A 21,026-nucleotide genomic window follows, 5' to 3' on the forward strand; every position below is an offset into this window, starting at 1 on the left:
CCAATCCGAAAGATTCGGCTCCGAAAATCAAGGATTCGATCTGAATCTGGATCCGAAAAAAATCCTGGATCTGTCCATCTGTAATCAGCACATTTAATAACATAGATACAGTAATTTCCCTTTAAGTTTTGTGGTGGATGTAGAAACGGTGAAGAGAAACAGCAGATGGTTTAAAGATAGTTCCAATAGCAAGAAAAACTTTCCTTACCCAGTTGGGCACCTGCATCTCCAGCCTCCATCTTCTGTAACCTCACAAGTGGAGCCTCCATAGCAGGGAAGGGAAAAGCAGGGGTTGTCATCCCTATCCAAGTCCTTGTCAGTCAGTATTGAATCTTTGCATTCTGTGATTCCATTTCCATCCAGAGCATCCCCAAAAATTTCTCTTTTTATTCCATTTATCTGGAGTTTATAGAATGGAAAAGAATGGGTAAGCATTAGCAAGAATTGGATATCTGCATGCATTACAAAGCAAGATAAACTTGCTTCAAAATTCTTAATACCCTTTGGGTATTTTATATGACTTAATTGGTGAACTTTCAAATGAGCTCAATCAGCAACTCTAAGGTTGTTAGACCTCTGGTAGAGGTGGCACTAACTTTTCCAGAATATTTTTTTCTTCCAAAATACATTCCTGATAGCTGAAGACTGAAAGCACTACACCATAGTAATAGAAGCCATGAATTCAACTGAGAAATATCAACTTCCATTGCTGGTAAATTAACTAAAGTCTTGAAGGTTGGAAGCTAGTATTATAGCCATAAAATCAAGCATTCCCAGCCAACTTGATTGTTGATGATATACATATTTCCAACAATATTTACTCACCTTTAAATCTTGCATGCAGCCAACAAAGCCTTCATGCTCATCCTCATCATTCTCTGGTGGCTGCTCATATTTCTTTGACTTCTCACTTTCATCAGACTCATCCATGGCTTGGTTGCATGGCAGTAGCATGTTAGGGACCCCTCCCAAGAACAGAATGTTTTGTTTGACCCCACCTCCTGAGGACTTTCTTGGCATGGGAGCCCTTTGCTGCCCCCTGACAGCCACTTGGCCATTGATTTTAAGAGACGCCGCGCATTGAAGATAGCTGTTTCCACTTGAGGGGTTGTTCTTGTGGACTGCCTCATATGGAAGAACCTCAAGACTAACGAGAAAGAAATGAAATAATTAATGATTCTGCATCAGATGAAACTTAATATGGAATCAAAATATTTGAAATGAATGAAAGCGAAAATTTCATTATTCTACACAAACAATATTTGCAACCAATACATATTGGTGATAGTTTTTCGAGTTCATTCCGCGTTGACTCATATTTCAACGCGGAATGAACCCGAAAAACAATCACCAATCAACTCACCATGGAAGCCTCCGTAATAATTTCAATACATATTGACTTATAAGCCTGAGGATGACCTTATATGTTGAAACTGGTTGCCTGCATGCATAAAGTGTATGGATAATTGATTAATATGATTGAAAAAAGATAAAAATTGAGAAATTCGCCGTTTGTCTTTTTTTCTCATCTTCGAGAAATTTCACAACATAAACCCTGAAACCGTTTGCTTTGACCAATATGATTATTACTGTAATATTTCTAACCCTGCCGCATGAATGGCGGTGAAATATACAAGAATTGCCATGAGAAAAAATTCCCCTGGACCGGGAACAAACCACGGACCTTAATTGGCTTTCCGGGCCAATGCTTAGACCACTAGGCTATCCAGGTTCTTTAATTCCCATGGCAATTATACCATAGTAAATCGGTGTTATATCGGTATAATTGCCATTGGAATTAAAGAACCTGGATATCGTAGTGGTCTAAGCATTGGCCCGGAAAGCCAATTAAGGTCCGTGGTTTGTTCCCGGTCCAAGTGAATTTTTTCTCACGGCAATTCTTGTATATGATTATTACTGATGAAAGCATGCAATAAAAGGATTGTCCCATAATGAAGAGAGAGTAGTTCACCAATATTTGTTGCTAAACCAACAGACATAGAGCCTGTCAGAAATAATAATTTAGCTCCATAAGTGATGATCAAAGGTCAACTACTTTAGCCTGCGGATTTCAAAGCTCAACGGACACCCTTTATTGCCGGATTTGATTGAAACACCTTTAAATTGCTATGCCCATAGGATAGAAAGGAGCTATTTACCTATGCCTGTATGGGCATGCTAGGTGTTTAAAGATTTAACAGAGGAGGATACAGACTCAAATTCAGAATGGGGTGTGGGTAGATTTAAGAGAATGCGAAAACATTATTTGGAGTTTTGGGTTTTCTGGAAGGATAATCTTGTGTACATAATTTATTTATTTTGAATTTACCCATCAATATAGGGGTCAATGATTGGAAGTGAATTCAGAAATTCTTCCAGTTTCAAATTACTACCTACCAACTTAATTACTAGCATCAACACAAAAAATTTTCTATAAATTCACAGGAGGTATCACTTCCTCTCCTCTGATTTTTTTATGTCATTCTTAATGATTTTTGCCTCACTTTTTGACCCTGGTGTAAAGAAAAAGAATGTACAGATGGTATCCAGGAAAATATATATTTTTAGGGATACAGGTATAAGACGGAGGTGTGGGGAGGGGAGCTTGGGCCCCCCGAAATGAGAAAAATTTTCAGGACAAAACTTTATACCACTAGCCACTTGGGAGCTATAGCTGTACTTCCTGTCAATCTACTAGTACTATTGTACTTCCTCAATTTTTTTAAATACATATAACATTTATTTTCAATATAAAATATCATTGTGTGCCCTTATTTAACATTTCATAACCTAACCTTGCATTGATCTTTTCCATCTGTAGGTGGGACAGAATGACAGAGATACCATCCACTAAAAGATAACTTGTCATTCACTAATCTCGAAATAAATGCAATTGCATAGAAAGAACACTTACGTGACAAGAACTGGAATTATCAGGGACTGAATTGGTTGTCTCCTTCCTTGTCCAGCCCACCTTTGGCCATCCTCCTCACCAAATAGCAGTGAACGTCCAAGGCCGCAAGTGAAGTGGAATCGCATCAGTCCACTTTTGTGATTGATGGCCAGCGATGCTTTTGCCATCCGACCCAAGGTAATTTTCATCACCAGACCCCAGCCACCAACCCTTAAACTTCTTTCCTGGAGGTTGATTTTCACAGCAATGGAGGTCGAAATCAAGGAGTGAGAATTTACTGAACGCACGCCACGTCCAGTCCTACTACCGTTATGGTGCAATGTTTGAGGTGGGGATAACTCATTGCCTGGGATTGATGCATTAACTATTTCTCCTGGGTTAGTTGACCCTACAGTTTCAGAGATATTTTGATGAGGTTTAGCTGTGGTTGGGCCATCAGGAAGGGTCCTGTTATGTACATGTTCTGAGGAAGGTATGATGGAACTATCAGTAGTGGATGAAAAGTTTGAAATTTCAGTGAAATTATGATAAACAGTTGCATTTTCAAATCTTGAATCACTGATTGAATGATTGAAACCTTTAATTATAGTAAATGAACCATTAACAGTCTTATTATCCCTCTGAGATTCAACGTATCCCTCAACATCTTCATCCGCGTAGTAAGAATAATTGTGAGAGTATTCATATTCATCATAATATTCATAAACTTCCTCAAAAAGGGGTCCAGACTCTTCCTCTGAGACAGACACATTTTTCACGGTGTGTCGTTTAAAGTTGGATTTAAAATCCTCCGAGCTTAAGCTGTCTTCCCCTACTTCTTGGTTTGCATGTTCCGAGATATTCAAGGAATGCATTAAAAAGGAGTTCCCATTAAATGATGCAACTTCCACTGTTTTCTTCTTTTCACAAAATCTGCCATCAAAGCGGAATGTGCATTCACACTGAAAATGGGCGAGAAAAGGAACAAATGAACATTTGTTTTGATGAAGGAAGAAATGTGGCACATTTACAATATTCAGAGCATGAAAAAATCATTCACAGCATTTTAAAAATGAATACTTTGGTCAACACAATAATAATAACTTTCATTCCTAAAATAATAAATGCAATGTTATTGGCAATATACATATCTATATATTTATGGTAATACCATGTCACATCATACAAATGTCAAGACCAAGGAGGCTAAAATGGAGTAGTTTCAAAAATGAGTATTTCACCTAGTGATTCAACCATAATGTTAGCACTGCATAGAAAAAGTCGCTTTGTATGCAGTCACATGCTTGGGTGCAAAGTTATGGGCACTATGAATAAAATTCACAATAAAAGAATCATTTGACTTTGCTGGGATTCAAACCTGGATTTCCCAATCGCCAGTCAGTTATGCTGCCATCTACACCATCAAGCTATCTTATTCCAAAGTGAATCTCAGACTGGATTAACCAAACAAGGTGCTGACGTCTCGAGTCCACTTGTCTCAAGTTTACCTCATTTGGTTAATCCAGTGATAAGATGGCTTAGTGATGTAATTAGTAGCATACCTGATGGGTAATCAGGAGATCCAGGTTCGAATCCCAGCAAAGTCAAATGATTTTTTCAGGGTGAATTTCATCCTTGGTGTACATAAAAGTTAGTTTGGATAAAGGCGGGTAGAGATTATCCCAGTTTACACCAAAGGCTTGTGAAATCCTCACAATCAGGGTATGGAGGTCAGTTCCTTTTCCTGGGCCTCCTGGCATTTTGAGTATTTTTGGGCTTGTCCAAAGCCTTAACCTGGATTATCAACCCCCATATTCTTCAGTATATGCCAAGTGATCCACCCTGTAGGCTAAAATACTCCCCAAGTAAGCTCCATTATGGGCATACCCAGGATCATAACTAGGGGGGGCAAGACATGGTCTAGGGGGGGGGCAAACCTTGTTGTGACATTAGTTTATGAGATTATTTCCTTGAAAAAAATAGTTTTAGTTTAGTTATCAAGTTATTACATATCTTTTACTAATACGTCATATCATTTTTCATTGGTTTAAAGAAAATTTGTGGAATGCTTTCATTTCAATCCAGTACTGATTTTGCTTAAAGACTATAGCGATTTTTGCTTCAAGGGGGGGCAGCTGTCCCCCCTGCCCCTCGCTGGGTAAGCCCATCCCTTCCATGCTCGTGTTCAAAATGGATAAAAGCCTGTATTTTTCCATCTATGGCTAATTCTAAAAAAAAAACATATTATTAGATAACTACTACTGTAAACTGATAAAAATGTTTTATGATGTCATTTTTATAAAATTGAATTTGGTGTGTGTGGTATGTTTGCATTGTTTGCATGTATGAATTTGGTGCACCATTTGACTTGGTGCCACACAATAAAAGGGAATCTATGTATATCTTGCTGTCACTTGTAGAAAAATTAGAGTATCATCAAGTCACATAACATTTGCGACAAGGACGGGATGCAAAATTTGACAGAGAAGTTTGTTTTGGGGGTGGATAATTTGGAGTCATGCAAAAAAAACATTCGATGACCATAGTTTTGGATTTGAACAATAAAGAAGAGCATGAGGCAAAGAAAGATGTGATATTATTGTGGCCCATTGGGAGACAAGACGTACAAAATTCAGTAAAATCTTTGTGATCCCAAGAAGCCCACATAGAGACTGACTGATCGTGGCAATCTTGTTCACTGGCATGTTAATTAAATGCAGGGTCAGGAGAACAATGTGGGGATGGGGGAGAGGCACAATAGTGTTGGGTGAGTCGCGGCTGCATTTCAGGTAATCCTTAGAAAGGAGAGTGGTGATATTACAGAGTTTGAGGAGTGTGTTGGAGGATGGTAGTCTCCTGGGTACTGACAAGGGAAGTCCCTCAGATGTCACCACCAGATCTCGTTCAAATTTTGGTAGGTGATAGGAAATGGATACCAATGAGATGTAGTCCCACATAGCATGTTAGCTTATGTCAAGCTTGATTTTTCCTTGCCATGTCAAGGTTGAATTTTTCAAGCCTGAGTCCAGCCTATGTCAAGCTGCCAAACTTGATTTTCCCTTGTCGTGTCAAGGTTGAAATATTTTCTGGTCAGAAAGCTCAGTCACTCACAAAACTCACTTACAACTCACCACTCATATATAACACTAAATCACTCACCTGTGGCTAGCAAGAGCACACAGTGTTATACCACCTTTTATTACCAGCTTGCATTGCTATGTGGGAAGGTGTCATACCCTTGATTCAGGCTTGTTTTTTCAAGCTTGCAACAACCTTGACTGGTGGAGACTAGTTAGCTTGATTCAAGCTTGAATCAAGCTAACAGGCTTGTTTTTTCCAGGTTGCTGCAAGCTTGCAGCCTTGATCAGTCAAGCTTGAATGAAGCTTGATTCCAGCTTGACTGATCTGCAAGCTGCAAATGCTAAATATTTTTTAAAATATTAGCGACATAAAGTACCAGGAAAGTGCCTAAGTTTATGCAACCCAAAGTGCAACAATAGCCCCTTAAGGTCGTTTTACACGGGGCACGGAATTGTGCAGGTTAGAACTGCGTTGATTTCTAAAATGGCGTGGAATTGCGCGAATGCATGAACGTAATTGGAACAGGGGCTATTTTTCCATCTCACATCCACACATTCATGCATGTGTTCTAGCAATTCACTGCTTTACACGAAGCAATTTTGACTGCACCTTTGTACACATGTCAGATTGTGCAACGTGCCCCGTGTAAAACGGCCTTTATACTTCATTACTTGGATTAGGAGCACCAACAGTATAATATTGGGATGTGGGTTGCATAAATTTAGGAGTTTCCCCCTGTTATTTTCCGTCGCTAATATTTCAAAAAGTATTGATCGTTGGCGGGTGAAATAAAAACTACACCTCATAAGCATTCATTTCCTACCACCAAGCAAAATTTGAATGAGATCTGGCAGTGACACTTGAGGGGCTTTCCTAGTAAGACTTCTGTAAGCGAACTGGACAGGAATCTGCCAAATGCAGGACCTTGAGGCACTAGATGACAATTGTCTTTTAAAGTAGATATTAGGGATGGAAAGAAGTGAGTGTGTTTTGATGTGTCAAAATTTGTTTTGATCGTTCGTTCAATCAGAGGTTACATTTAAAAATTGTCTTTTTTTTCCTTTTCTGTTGTATTCGATTGCTAACCTATTCTTTTGAGCGATGAATTTTTTCTGGGGAGAGAGATAATGTGGTATGTTTGTATTGCTTGCATGTATGAATTTAGGGCATAATTTCTTTGATGCCTGACAATAAAAGGGATGCTATGGCTTCAAGAGCGTACCCAAGGATCAAAACTAGAAGGGGGCAAGCCGTAGTCATTCAAGTCATAACACAGAAAAGGTTATGAGACCAAAATTTCAAGAAAATTATAACAGTGCTCTAATGGTTTTTATAATTATTTGCTTGGAAAAAATATTTTATTTTGATTACATGTTTAATACTTGTATCACTTTTGCTGGATTTAAAGAAAATTTGTTAAAAAAATTCGTTTTGAGATAAATTTACTTTTGCTTCTATGGTAGTAATAATATTTAAAAATCCATAGGAGATAATTTCTTAAAGTAATTTTACCTCATTGTAGTAACAAGTGCCACCATTCAAGCAGGGAACGACATTGCATCCAATATCCGTTGGAAGTTCAGTTGCTGTTGTCGTATCAATTGTACTGGATATATCTGCCCCTTCCCCCCCTCCCCTGGGTACACCCATGTATGGGTTAGCATCAATTGTATGGCAATAAGAAATCGTCACCTCCAAACAGTAAATATCTGGAGTCATGCATCAAAATTCTGGATACTATGGTAGTAATAATATTTAAAAATCCATAGGAGATAATTTCTTAAAGTAATTTTACCTCATTGTAGTAACAAGTGCCACCATTCAAGCAGGGAACGACATTGCATCCAATATCCGTTGGAAGTTCAGTTGCTGTTGTCGTATCAATTGTACTGGATATATCTGTGTAGCTAGTTGTAAATGGTGGTCCCTCTGAAGATGTAGTTGTGGATATTTCTGTAGATGAGACAGAGTGTAGTGTACCAGTCACAGTTGAAGGTAACTCTGAGGTTTTCTCAGTTACTGTTGTTGTTTCAGTCGACAAGCTTAACGTAACATTGTCAACTCTGGAAATAGGTTCTGTGGCAGGGAACACAGAATCTGCTGTAACATGAGATACATTTGGCACAAATTCAGTTGTTTCAAATGTAGTGAAATTTTCAGCTACTGTCAACGTTTCAGGAGTACTACCAAGGCCGAGTGTAAATCCATTTGGTAATGTGGATGCGGTTATTTCTTCAGTTGAAGGCTCCTTGGAATAAGAAATAGTACCTTCGGTGATGCCAATTCCAGGCTGAATTGCAGAGTCAGTAATAACTTTATCAGTGATTTGCGAAGACTCGACCACTGTGAAAGTTGTTTCACTTGGGGAGGTACGCTCAGTAATCCACTGGGAAACTGAAATATGTGTTGAGTCCATTGGTTTTTCTGTCACATCAGACTCTCTGGGTAGCAATATATCTGAAACTGATTCTTCAGAAGTATCCATATCTTTTTCACTTGTGTACTGATATGTTACTGATGAAACTGAAGATTCAGCAGTTGTTGAAGTTATGCCATCCTCAGGAAATGATGTGAACGGCTTGGTAAAAAATGAAAGAGTATCTGTTGATGCAATAGAAATTTGGGTTGATCCATCATCCGAAGATGTAGATGTCAACACAGATGAAGTATAATAAGGCTGTTTCGTACCCTCTGGTTGTGGAAATGGAGGTAAAAGTGTCACTTGAGTAGAGCTCTCACTAATGGTTGTATCAGTTTCAAAAGGTACAGATGATGAACCAGTGAGCCCTGCTTGCTCACTAGTGAAAGAAGTGTCCACTGCTCCAGTGAAAGGTGTACTTGTGGCTACATAAGATAAATCTGTTGCTCCATCAGTAGATGAGGCTATTGTGGTATCACTGGACACAGTCGTCACCTTTTCGGAAAACCAAACTTTATCTTCCCCTACTAAAGAAGGCACTTTGGTACTGGAAAACTCGTAAAAATATGTTGATGACTCTGAGGAGGAAGATGCTTCATCTACTGGTGTCACTCGCTCATCTTTTGCAACGGTAGTGGTTGGCAAAGTGGTGGTGGACAATGATATGCTTGATGAGTCAGTGGTTAAAGTTGTTGATTCTGCTGCTCCTGTAGGAGAGGGACTCTGGGTTTCTGTCATGGTAGAGTCCTTTTCAGAGGTAGAAGTGTAAGTCTCTACGGAAAACGTTGGAAACTCTTGCACTTGTCTTGTCACTGTAACAGTTTCAGGGCTCACTTTTGTTGGGAGCTCAGTTGCTACGGTAATATTTTCCACAATTGTACTTTCCAGAGTGCTTTTTTCAACATCAATTACATCTGATGAAGTAGAAAAAGTAAAAGGTGGCAGTGTGGACAGTGGCACAAGAGGAGACGTGTCTTCAGGAGTAAATCCAGGGAATTTGGTTGAGGTAGGATGGCATAAAGGATCAAATTCACCATCTGGTGAATCGTAGAGTGGGCACTCACAAAATTTCCCCGTGAAATTAGCGGGACAGGAGCAAGTGAACGAATCTACACCGTCAATGCACTCCCCACCATTTTGGCATCGACCACCAGACACAGAGCTACTACCGTTCGAAGGCAACCACGGTGAAGATTCAGCAAGGAGACATTCATCATAGCGAAATTGGCACCTATCTCCATGGAAGTCTGGAACACAGTAGCACACTCTTTCACCATCAGATTCCAATAAGCATAGAGCACCATTTTCACACACATCTTCTTCATCTCCATCTTCATCTCCTGATTTATCAGTCTCTACACCTCCAAATATGTTAATTCTACTTCCATTGATTCCTCTGCACATCTGCAATGTCATCTCGCAATTTTTCCCAGTGTATCCTGCAAGGAAAACAACATGAGTTTCTGGAACATTTGATTAATTACACAAGTTTCAAGGTTCTTTAAGGAAAGGATACGAGGAATATGCAATCGTAATATGTAGTCATTTAGGGATAGATTTTTGCTTATTTACTATTTTCCGCTATTTCCTCATTGAAATCTTATTTGGGACATATTTGTGATAACTTGAAAAATTGTTGTAGCCCTTCTCATGAATTAATTTTGCATCAAGAGAAAATTAACACTCTATAAACAAGGGTAAAATAAAAAATCTATAAGAGATAAATAATGAACAGTGACAGAAGTAAGATATCATATGGTACCCAAAGATGCACTGACTCTTCAACAAAAGATCTGTGGGTTGTAAGGGTAATATGGAAAGAATCAAGGGTATTTTCTCTCTCTTTGGATTTGGATATTAATTGGCTGCAATAAAATGGGTCCAGCTAATGATTATCCTCTTCTAGTGAGTAAAAACTTACCAAAGGGACAAGCACATGCATAATCACCAAGAAGATCAATACAGAGGCCTCCACTTTTACAGGGTGATGAAGCACATTCATCAATTTGAACCTCACAACGTTTCCCTGTCCATCCAGCAACGCACATGCAAGAGAATGAGGGTCCAGGGCCATCCAAGCAAACGCCACCATTAAAACATCGAGGACCTGAAATAATGAGATTTCATACAATGAATGAATAGGCAGCAAGATATTTCAACGCTGGGGCAAACATATTCTTTCAAATGAAAACATATATATGCATATATTATCATATCTCCTTCCGACTACTGACTCATACAAATGTTTGGGATGAAAAAGAGGAGATACGACAAAAAGTTAGAGAAGCAACTCCCTCTATAATCATCTGAAACCCAGGGAAAAATTGTTGAAATACTAAATTTGCCTTCTATTTTTAATCATGCTAAGATTACATATCACAAAAAAATTGATCGTTAAGGAAAAAACGGCTGCCAAAAATTGTAAGAACTGGGAGAGTGAGCAGAAAAGTCTGCAGGCCATTCTTACGAGCGAAAGCAGTTCTCAATAGAGGCAGAGCCCTCGTAACGAGAGTAAGCAAGTTCTTTCATAAGATTGCTGATGATTATTGTCAAGGAGAATGATTTGGAAGTTTATTAAGAGCAGATCTAGAGAGGCAGGGAGTCGGTGGAAACAAAATCCTGGTGACGATGCCTCCATGATCGCTGGGAGGTGGCTGTTGTGTAAGCTACCAATACTTTTCACTTGGGCCCCCAGAGCCTAACCCAGTTCTTGGTAGCCCTGTTCAAGCTAAGCAAATTGACTGTTGAGCTCATCTATTGACATATCGATGGGCATGCTCAGTCACTTCTGTTCCTTGCAGCAGATTAAGGGGGAGGGAAGGGGGCCAGCCCCTCGTAATTTCCAGAAAAATTAAAAAGTTGGTAATTTTTAAGAAGGCACTCCAATGTACGAGTTTATTTCAATAGATTAACAGACATGGTCTAGAAATAATATGCATAAAAATATCTAAAATCTAGATTTCTACACATATCAGACCTCAGACACATTATTGCCGAGAGACATTTCGTACCACCAAGGGTGTCATGCTAAGTAATGAACCCCCTCCTTCCCCCCAACAGCAATAATTATGTTATTTCATATAAGTTTTCCATAATCAATGGGAAATTCCAACCAGAAAACTAGACAAAAAGGATTGAAGATTATTTAGATAAAGACCTTTCTCAAGACCTGTATATTATCAATTTGTAAATTACCTGGAATATGTGGCATTGGATATGAAATGTTGCACACAGACACATCAATGCCACAAAAACTACCAGCATAGCCAGATGGGCAGGAGCAAACAAATCCATTTTCTTGATCAATGCAGGTTCCTCCATTAAGGCACGGGTTTGATGCACATTCGTCAACATTCCACTCACATCTTTCACCTGAAAACAATTTTAATTAATACTGTTTCTCAATAACTTTTCATCAAATCATGACCTACCAAAGGAATGTTGAAATAGAACACAATCTCTGTCATTTGCTCATTTTTACTAAATGATTGCTATTCAAATTTTGCCTTTCTTCCAGAAAATCTTATTTGATTTTTGCAGTTAACTGACAGTCTTTGATTTTGGTCTGTATGGGCAAAATTAATTTTGCAGCTCAGATCAAGCCAATTTCACACCATGATGGCATTGCTTTTCATAAAACTTGCCTGTCATAGCATGTGTAAATATATTCAGACTTACTTGAATAATTTAAGTAGTTCAAAAATGATGACATAAATGTAAAAAAAAATATTTGGCTCAGTGTCTCAGTGGGAAAAATCACTTAGAAAATGATGAAACCCTGTGCATGCATACCGTGGCAAAATCTTGTACGATTAAACAATTCTACTTCTAGATTATATCTGCCAATGTGACCACACTGAAACTAGTTAGGTTTTTAAAAGTAAAAAAGCCGTCGGCAGCTATGTCTTTTCTAATCCCGGCCAAAATAAAATTCTCTACGTTCAAGGTGGCCCAGGGAAAGGAACTGGCCCTTTTACCATTAATGTTAGACTGTCAAAAGCCTGGGGTGAGCTCTACCTTCACCCATCTAAATCAATCATCAGGTTGAATCAGTGCTGTAATTGGGCCGGTACGGCGTACACCCTAAAATCCAAACTCGTTATAAGCGTACCGGTTAAACTACCTTTTTAAATCTGTAAAAAAAATAGCCCTACTGTAAATTGTCCAATGGATTTCAGAAAGAAAAATCAGAAATAATTATTTACTTGTTCAGAGTTATCTCGTGGCTCAACATGGAACTAATGTAAAAGTTGGAGTTTGACATTTCAATCGCGGCCAGATGTTTAATGCATGTTCAGCTGTTGGCGAATTTTGGTGAGTACCGCCTAAATTTTGTACCCAACTACAGCACTGGGTTGAATGAGTGAGTTAGTGTGAAACTGAGCTATTATTCCATTGTTTGGTTGGGACTCTGAGTACTCACTTCTCCAATATGTACCCAAAAAAAATAAGGGACATTATGGATGAGAAACACTCACAATGTGCATACTATAGTGCAAAAATTACTCAGAGGAGCAATTGTTTGCCTTAGCCAGGAGTTGAACCCAGGTCTACTAAAGCAGCACTAAGTATTCTACCACTTTAACTGCTGAAGCATTCACTTCCACTGAGGAGTTTTAGTTGGCTTTAGAGGACAAGTTGGTGTTTGTTGTCAAAGAACCTATATTCCATAAGTGTCTGAGGGGGATGGGCTTCCAGGAAGTCTGGGGGATATGTAAAACTTCCCTGTGAAAGGGGGGTCTGCCCTCCCTCCCCCCCCCCCCAAAATTAAAAAATAAATATATTATGGAAAAAGTGGTTTTAAAACATTTATTACCCCATTTTATACCCAATTTTATTGCCCATCAGGAGAAAAAAAAACAATATGAGGTTTAATGTTTTGGATAAATGATTATCAATCGTACATGACACATATTGGGGATATATGCATCCCCCTTGGATCAACGGCAGAGGTCCCATGGCTGAGGCCATAGCTGAATATGTTAGGACATTGGCCACAGACATTAGTCAAGGAAATAAGAGAGGAATAATAATCAGAGGTGTACCTTTACAAGTCCACTTCATTATTTATTATACAAATATTCCATTGAGGAAAATGTCTAATCAGTCCAGCAAAAACTCTACAGAAGAAGATGCCTTGGTAGTTTATATATGGTCTGACACTTAGAGCAAATTTTGGAGATTCGGGTTTGAATCCTGGTTCAAGCAAACATTTTTTTCCTTTGAGGAGCTATTGCATTTAAAAGGATTGAGAGTAAGTATGAGATTCATGTACGCCACTATAGTGGCCTAATTTGGGAACTCGATCATATCAAGAACAGAATACAAAATGTAGAGAATAACCTGTGAATCCCAATGGGCATGAGCAGTTGAAGGCTGCAATTGAATCCGTGCATGTGCCCCCATTTTCACATGGAGACGACCAGCACTCATCCCAATTTGTTCCGCAAAGTTCTCCTGTGAAACCATCAGCGCAGAAGCAGATGAAGGAGCTGAAAAATTATAATACTAGAGTTAACTCCAATTTTTTAATGGATCGAAGTAGACAAAGAAGCCCACATGCTCCACTTATTTACATTAAAAAGGATGAAACGTACATATGAAACACAAGATATGTGGGAAAAAAGCTTTAGTGCAGAAAGGTTTCTTTGAATTCCAACCAGGCAACTGACTCCATGATTGCAATGTTTCAGAGGGCCAATTGCTCTTCATCATCAGGGCTGGTTAGTGATGATAACAGAGGTCGAGTGGCCTTCGGAAATGCCAGCAAAAATTTCTCCCCGTAGGAATCCAAAGAAGCCTTCCTACACATATTATTCGTCAGGGAAGCATCTGATCTATAAAACTAGCTTAGCTTAATCATACTGGGGAAAAATTACATTTCCTCTAGGGGATACGAAATAATTCATTTTCTTATTTAAAAGTGATAGTCTTTGGGAGACAGAAGAGGGACAAATTTCTTATCATTCCTTGGTGATGTTATGGTGCCTTCACGCTGGGGTTACCAAGTCCCTGTATTTAGTTGGGAACAACCCAGTTTTTAATGCACTTCTTGAGCTTCTGCTTCAATTTCCAGAGAATATGGACCTCTGTTTATAAATAGCTACTCTATCATGGCTACAGGAAATACTATTTCAGAATTATAGGCCGTAAAGCAGCTCTATAACGGACATTTTCCATATGGAATGATCACATAAGGTTTTCCATGCAGTAAATTACACATACAGACACCTTTGGTGCTTCCAACATTAGCTCTTTATCGCATGAAACTTTTTTCATCTCGTATGCTCTGACTTCAGCGATAAATTTAGAAAATATCCTTAAAATTGAGTGATTTTGTCTGAGAGAATCCAGTCAGCCTATTGCACTTTGTCCCGTATTTTCACGAAAATATGACTACTACAGCATATTTTGTGAATTAAAACCGTAGGTAGAAATAAAATAAGTTCCTTCTATATGAAGAATGAAAACAAGCATCAAATATCGGTGCTGAAGAAATCTAAGCATAATAAATATTTTAATTGAAACTCATGCAAAATATTTTTCGCGCCTATTTGCCCTTCGCCATCATGACAATTGAAAATCGCTATTAGTTGTACTTAAAATTTGCGCGTAAAGATAAACCGTGCAAAGGCCAGACTGCTCCGATAGTGAACAATTCAAGAGTAAGTTGTCATTTTATATAGCTGATTAATTGTAGTTATTCGTCTAACGTGAGCTTAAATTGCTAGAAACCGTTCATTTTTATGTGTCTCCTCATGCGTCTCTTCACTTGGAATGGCAAAATCCAAACATCCGTCTCAAAGATTTTCTGGACGCTAGATCTTATTTTTTTCCTTCACCACGCTATGAATCGTTTATTTTATATTGAATTTCATGAATTCAATACTTTCATGAATGTTTAAAGTGAAAAAATTCTTTCGTTCCATGATTGGTTTCGCTAATTGGGTGGTTTCCTATTATTTTTTTATTGCCTAAATCGAAATATTATTACTCCTGGAGTACATATTTCACGCTTTTAAATTTTGAAATGACGACATCTATTTTTCGCGATTAAAAGTGAAAATTTTCAAGCGCGCGAAAACGCGACGGGTAAGTATGAATGTCGGGAAATCTCTCCGTGTGACGTATTTATGGTTCCCGCTGCCGCCTTGTGAGGTGACCTTGAGGCGAGTTGAGCGCTGATTCGATGCGGGCTGCTAGTGGGTAGCTGAGTACCCTGCTAACTGGTAGCGCTTGGCTTAAATAAGGATTATTAATACCTTATCAAATGAAGAAAACTTTCCGACCTTAGCCAGTTATAATAAGTGATTATTAAGACATGTTTCCCTGAGCTCTGCGCCTCATGCATGCATTGGTAACCTCAGACGATGTAAAATCCTATCTACTCGTATAGAAACTAGGTCCCTGTGACGTCACGTGGAGTGGCATCGCATAGGCGCCAATCTGGCCTTTTTCAAATGAGGATAAAATTGATCCTTGCCATTCGTCTAAACCGGTATTTCTAAAACCAAATAATTTGTCTATTATGAATACAGTAATGGTGGGTAACGAATCGCAATCAATTCCTTTCGTTTTCTTTGATGAAGGAAACTACCCTATTGAAGAAGTTGAAAACTTGGCAGCCTTTATCCAATTAGCAATACCCTTATAGTAGAAAATGTTGCTTGGATATCCAAAAGTAGTGACATCGAACCTGTGATATTTTATGGATATTCAGCAGCAATATAATTCATAGCAAGATATTCAGGTATTATTTATAATGTAATATTATCCAGGAATGAAGTAGTTATATTCACCTAAAAGTACATAAATGGTCCCCACGCTTAAGACCATCAGCTGGAGTGAGTCATTTTGAGGGGATGAGAAATGCATTCAAAGCGTTCTTCACCCTTTGGATATTTTTAAATACTAGGCATCCTGCATTATATGTTTGTGGATTATGGACCTAAAAATATTTTACGAGAAGGGGGAATGAGGATTGTGAAGGAGGAAATTATGGCGTATTCCTATGATTCAAATATATGCATTGTGCTTTTTAATAGCAGCATGGATTAAAATTTCTGAATCAACTGTTATGATTGAGATTATATTCAAATTCCATAAACATAACCCTGAGGTGCTGGTTTACTGTTCCAGCCAAAATTAAGCAATGGTATTCACCCACATATGCTAAAACTCTCCTATCCACACATTCAGTCTCCATAACGTAATGAGAGGATAATGAAGGACAGGTCAATGCCTCAATGGTATCAAATGTGATCACAAACAAGCAAGGGGGGACTAGTCGGGATAAAAAGGGAGGTTTTCTAATCGCCCCATTCATCACGGAAGAAAGAATTTTGGCTATAAAGGTAAAACGGTCCTGGGAGAGCCAGCTAGGAAAGTGGGCTGAATGTTCTTCTATGTATTTCCCTCTGTCACTGGTACATTTGTGCCTATATTTCCTGTGGCTTCAGGGTGCCATCAGGGGCAGATTAATGGGGGAGGTCACAGGGTCATGGCCCCCCTCTAAATTTTATAAAAAATTTAAAATTTTTATTAGTTTTTGTATCTTTGAAAACGAGTAAACAGAGTGTATACGCAAATACATGGGTACAAGTACCAAACATGAGAGAAGTTTTTAGCTGTATTTATCGAAGAGCATAACACTCCTTACTGTAAAAACACCGCTCTTCCAGGGGGTGTTCCATACCCCCTAACCAACGTCATGATCCTCCTTTTATGCTGAATCCTCCCCTGCTTACCATTCTAGTCAAAATTTAGTTTCTTCTTCAAGGTTAATGAGGTTGAATTTATCGCATAAATACACCCTTACATGGAGAATGACCATAGCTGATGCTTCCATACACTAAATACCACATGAATATTTGTGTAAATCTATCTATAAGGTGGCCTATTCAAAGGAATGGTTGACTTATATTAGAACTACTCTTCCGTATCCTCCAAAAAACATTTCTGGGTATATGATGACTTCAACATCCTCTTTGAACTGATTTTAATGCTTTAGTGCATTGCCTTTGTGTACACTGCAGAACATCATAAGCCTACATTGTTTCAGATTTTGTGTCCTGTCGGGAAGACGTGACTTTTAGTACCGAGTTATTCACCAAGGATGAAGTTTGCTATGAAAATATATTTGGTTTAGCCAGAACAGGAATCTGAATATCTTGATTGCCAGTCATTTGTGCTTGTCAATTACAATCCCGACTAAGCCAATTCTTTTTTCATGACAAATTTCATCCTTGATGTACATAACTTTGCACTTGTACATATGACTGCATACAAAGTCACTCGTTTCATGCAGTAATGGCACAGCAATGGGGGATTTGGGGAGTAAACCCCTTCACTGAATTCAGAGAAATTTTAAAATTTAATCCATTTTACTTAATTGGATTGATATTACTTTTAGAATAGTGTAATGATTATTAACATATCCCTCAGTAAGCCATATAACTCACCATTCTGAACCATTTACCATAAAAATTTTCTGGGGGAGGGCACCCACACCTCCCGTATTCCATACCCCCCAATATTATTTGCTCCTAAAACCCCCCTAGCCAGTGGCGTAACTAGGAATATGCTTTGGGGGGTGGATGTGGGGCCTTTGGGGGATGGACGAGGGGGCTACCCCCCCAGGAAATGGGGATTTCAGGAAAATTAAAAAAAATAACAGGCCTGAAAATGCATTTTACATCATTTTGGCTCTTAAAATTTAACTTGTAGCAGATGCAGTTATTATATATCAAATCCTGACAAGATTTTCATAAATTTTTTCATTTCTCACAGGCTTTGTGGGGAGATATATCCCCTCTTTTCCCCCCCTATTGTTAGGCCACTGCCCCTAGCCATAATTCCTAGCTGCCTGCCCGTCATGCGGTTTCCAGGTATTTTTTGATGTTTTCCAAAAGAATAACATTCAAAATTCCTATCATGTCCATTTGGGTCATTAATTATTACAATATGTTTCAAAAAAGTTACCACCAAGTATTGTTACTGAAATAGGTTTTTTTTTAAATTTTCATTTTAATAAATGACGTTTAAACCTGACCAGACTTTTCTAACGCCTTTTTTGAATAACATGCTGATTATATGTACTTAATCACATTCTATGAAAATTCCTCAAAAATTCATTTCCAATAATACATTATTGGAAAATAATTGAATTAAGTGGATAGGTGATTGCATTTCCTCATAAAATGTCAGTTGTTGAACTGTGCCAACCACTCTTTTAAGTTTTCATTTAATTCCCATAGAAAGTATTATCATTTATTTTTCAAGAATTTATGATCAGATATAGAATTTTTTAATGAAGGGATACTTTTATTTAATTTTCCTATTGTGTTGAATAAGCTCAATATTCTCCTGCATAAAATATGTTTCATCAATTGCTTTTGAAGGCTGCATGCTTTTTTGTGCACATATGGTTCATGGTCATGCATATTCATTTGTGTAAACACAATGGGCACAGGTGCACGCACTTATTTCATTTTAAACACTTTTATTTAGAATGGTTTATTCATGCCAAGCAAAAAATTAGGTACTATGCAAATGTGAGGTAAATCGGTGAAAGAATGTGAGTGATTGAAAAGCAACATTATTAAGCTTGCTCGTTATTGAGAATAGTTTTTTCATTGAAGCATAAAAATGTAGCAATCTCAGCATAATTAATACATTAACCTCTGTGGATCATTAAAGATGCAGAACTGAGAATAAAATTATTGAATCGCAATGATTATGTGAGCCCTATGAAAAATTCACTATTGCCTGTTTAACTTTCAGTCCCAATCAAATTCAGTCTGTACCGCCATTTTGTACAAAGGGTCTTATCTTTGGATTCACTGCAAGATTTGTGTGAAATTAGTGAACTGTTTGGATGAGGATCATATTTGTGAAATATACATACAAATTTTATCCAGATCCAATCTACACTAGCTAGTTCAATATGTGTTCTTGATGAAATAGTTCCATCTTCTCCAAATTGGTTTCATTTATGGAGAGCGATATTTTCCTATGCATTGATTGATCAGTGAGTGGAGATACATGACAACAAGATTGTTTATTATCGATACTTCATTACAATGGAATTGATAAAAAAATTACTGCAAAGCATGTCAGAGAGCATTGATGGTGGTAGATGGAAGAGGAATGAATTTAAGGCAGATAATGAGAATAAACAGAGGAAAACGTCTTATGAGTTTCTTAGTACAAAAAAGTTCAAATTTAAGTAAATAAAATATTTTTGCATTGTTACAGGTTTAGAATGCTAAGAATATGGAGGGAATGAAATAGCACTTATCCATGAGGATGAAGTTCACGATAATAATTGCTCTGCTGAATTTAAGAATTTTAAAAAGGAAGATACTATAGGTGGAAGAAAAATTTACAGTGAAAACTTTCCATGAAGGGCTTTAAGGTACTAAGCAGTGAGTCAGTCACATATATTGACTAGGCAGCTTCTTCAAGTCTCTGATTAAGGTCTAGTAGCTCTAGATATTGTAATGGAGAGTAGTAGTCTAGAAAAACTTCTCTCCAGACAAGTAGAGAGGTTCCCCTAAACAAGCTTTTATTCTTCCACATTTAAGACAAATGGTGCAAAATGCTGATGCAGGTGCAACACCACTTGAGGTGCATTCGTAATTTTTCTCCTGCAATCATTGTACATCGGTGCAAACGAAAATCTTGGTGCGACAAAGACTTGTACCTGTTGACATCATCGATGCAAATTCCGTTTAAACATGGATTGCTGAGGCAAGCCAACCCAGCGAATGAACCTCTTAGAATCCAGGAAATGATTGTAGCACCCACCACTAATAAAAGATGATTACTTTTTGGCTGCATTTGGACATGACGCCACCACCACTAGTATTCAGATACCACAATAAGGGCATTCAAACGTCACCACTGAAGTATAAAAAATTAGTTCGCATGGCAAGTTTGTAATCATATGCTGCAGATAACTACTACCGTCACGTATTCGGAAATATGATGAAAAATTTTCATATATATCCCAATGAGTATATACATTTAATGTTCATAATAAAAATGTAGCGAGTATTGTCATAAAAATTTTACTTTTCATGACAATACCAACCTATTTCTGGATATGGAACTATTAGGGTAAACAAAACTTATTCACGGTATATTGAATCATAATTCGGAATCCAAAAAAACACGCATTGCTCTTAAACTGTAAGAAAACACTAATTTCTGGAATTGAAAAACTTCACGTTACCAAACAAGCTTATTTTCTGCTCAACGCAGTATCCATGACAACCAAATCGTATCGAAGGGACTGTTGGCATCCTCATATATCCTAGCGAGAGTTCCTCGATGATTAATGTACTGTCTCCTCTCTGCAGAAACTACCACATTAAAATTGATAACAATGGAAGCCTAGATGACAGAAAAATATACTTATTCGACGATGGTTTCTGATACTTTCGTCTCTAAATTATTGAAAAACGTTAACAAAGTAGGTAATTCAAAAAATTTGCACGAGGAGCGCTGAAAGCAAGCGGCAAGTAGTGACATCTCTGGGTAGTCACCTAAACTACTTGTAAATGTGAACCTCTTTTTGACTCGTGCAAATAGTGAACCTTTTATTTAAACTTAGTTTAGTTATGTTTATCT

General features: G+C 37.9%; 1 protein-coding gene across 1 annotated transcript in view; it reads right to left on the reverse strand.

The window, feature by feature from the left end:
• The window catches only part of LOC124167629 (protein eyes shut), a 34,476-nt gene extending 14,047 nt beyond the window's left edge, over window positions 1-20,429 (reverse strand). The window contains exons 1-11 of the mRNA XM_046545608.1: window positions 20,098-20,429; window positions 13,737-13,885; window positions 11,589-11,765; window positions 10,315-10,500; window positions 9,776-9,832; window positions 8,962-9,718; window positions 7,770-8,883; window positions 7,487-7,666; window positions 2,915-3,855; window positions 826-1,147; window positions 209-399 (exon numbers count right to left, since the gene is read on the reverse strand). Of these exons, the coding sequence (XP_046401564.1) occupies window positions 209-399; window positions 826-1,147; window positions 2,915-3,855; window positions 7,487-7,666; window positions 7,770-8,883; window positions 8,962-9,718; window positions 9,776-9,832; window positions 10,315-10,500; window positions 11,589-11,765; window positions 13,737-13,885; window positions 20,098-20,234 (4,211 nt within the window). The 5' untranslated portion in view covers window positions 20,235-20,429. The remainder of the gene's footprint in view (window positions 1-208; window positions 400-825; window positions 1,148-2,914; window positions 3,856-7,486; window positions 7,667-7,769; window positions 8,884-8,961; window positions 9,719-9,775; window positions 9,833-10,314; window positions 10,501-11,588; window positions 11,766-13,736; window positions 13,886-20,097) is intronic.
• Between the last annotated feature and the right edge of the window lie 597 nt (window positions 20,430-21,026).

This window comes from Ischnura elegans, chromosome 11, assembly GCF_921293095.1.
Source record: "Ischnura elegans chromosome 11, ioIscEleg1.1, whole genome shotgun sequence".
NCBI classification, from domain to species: Eukaryota; Metazoa; Arthropoda; class Insecta; order Odonata; family Coenagrionidae; genus Ischnura; species Ischnura elegans.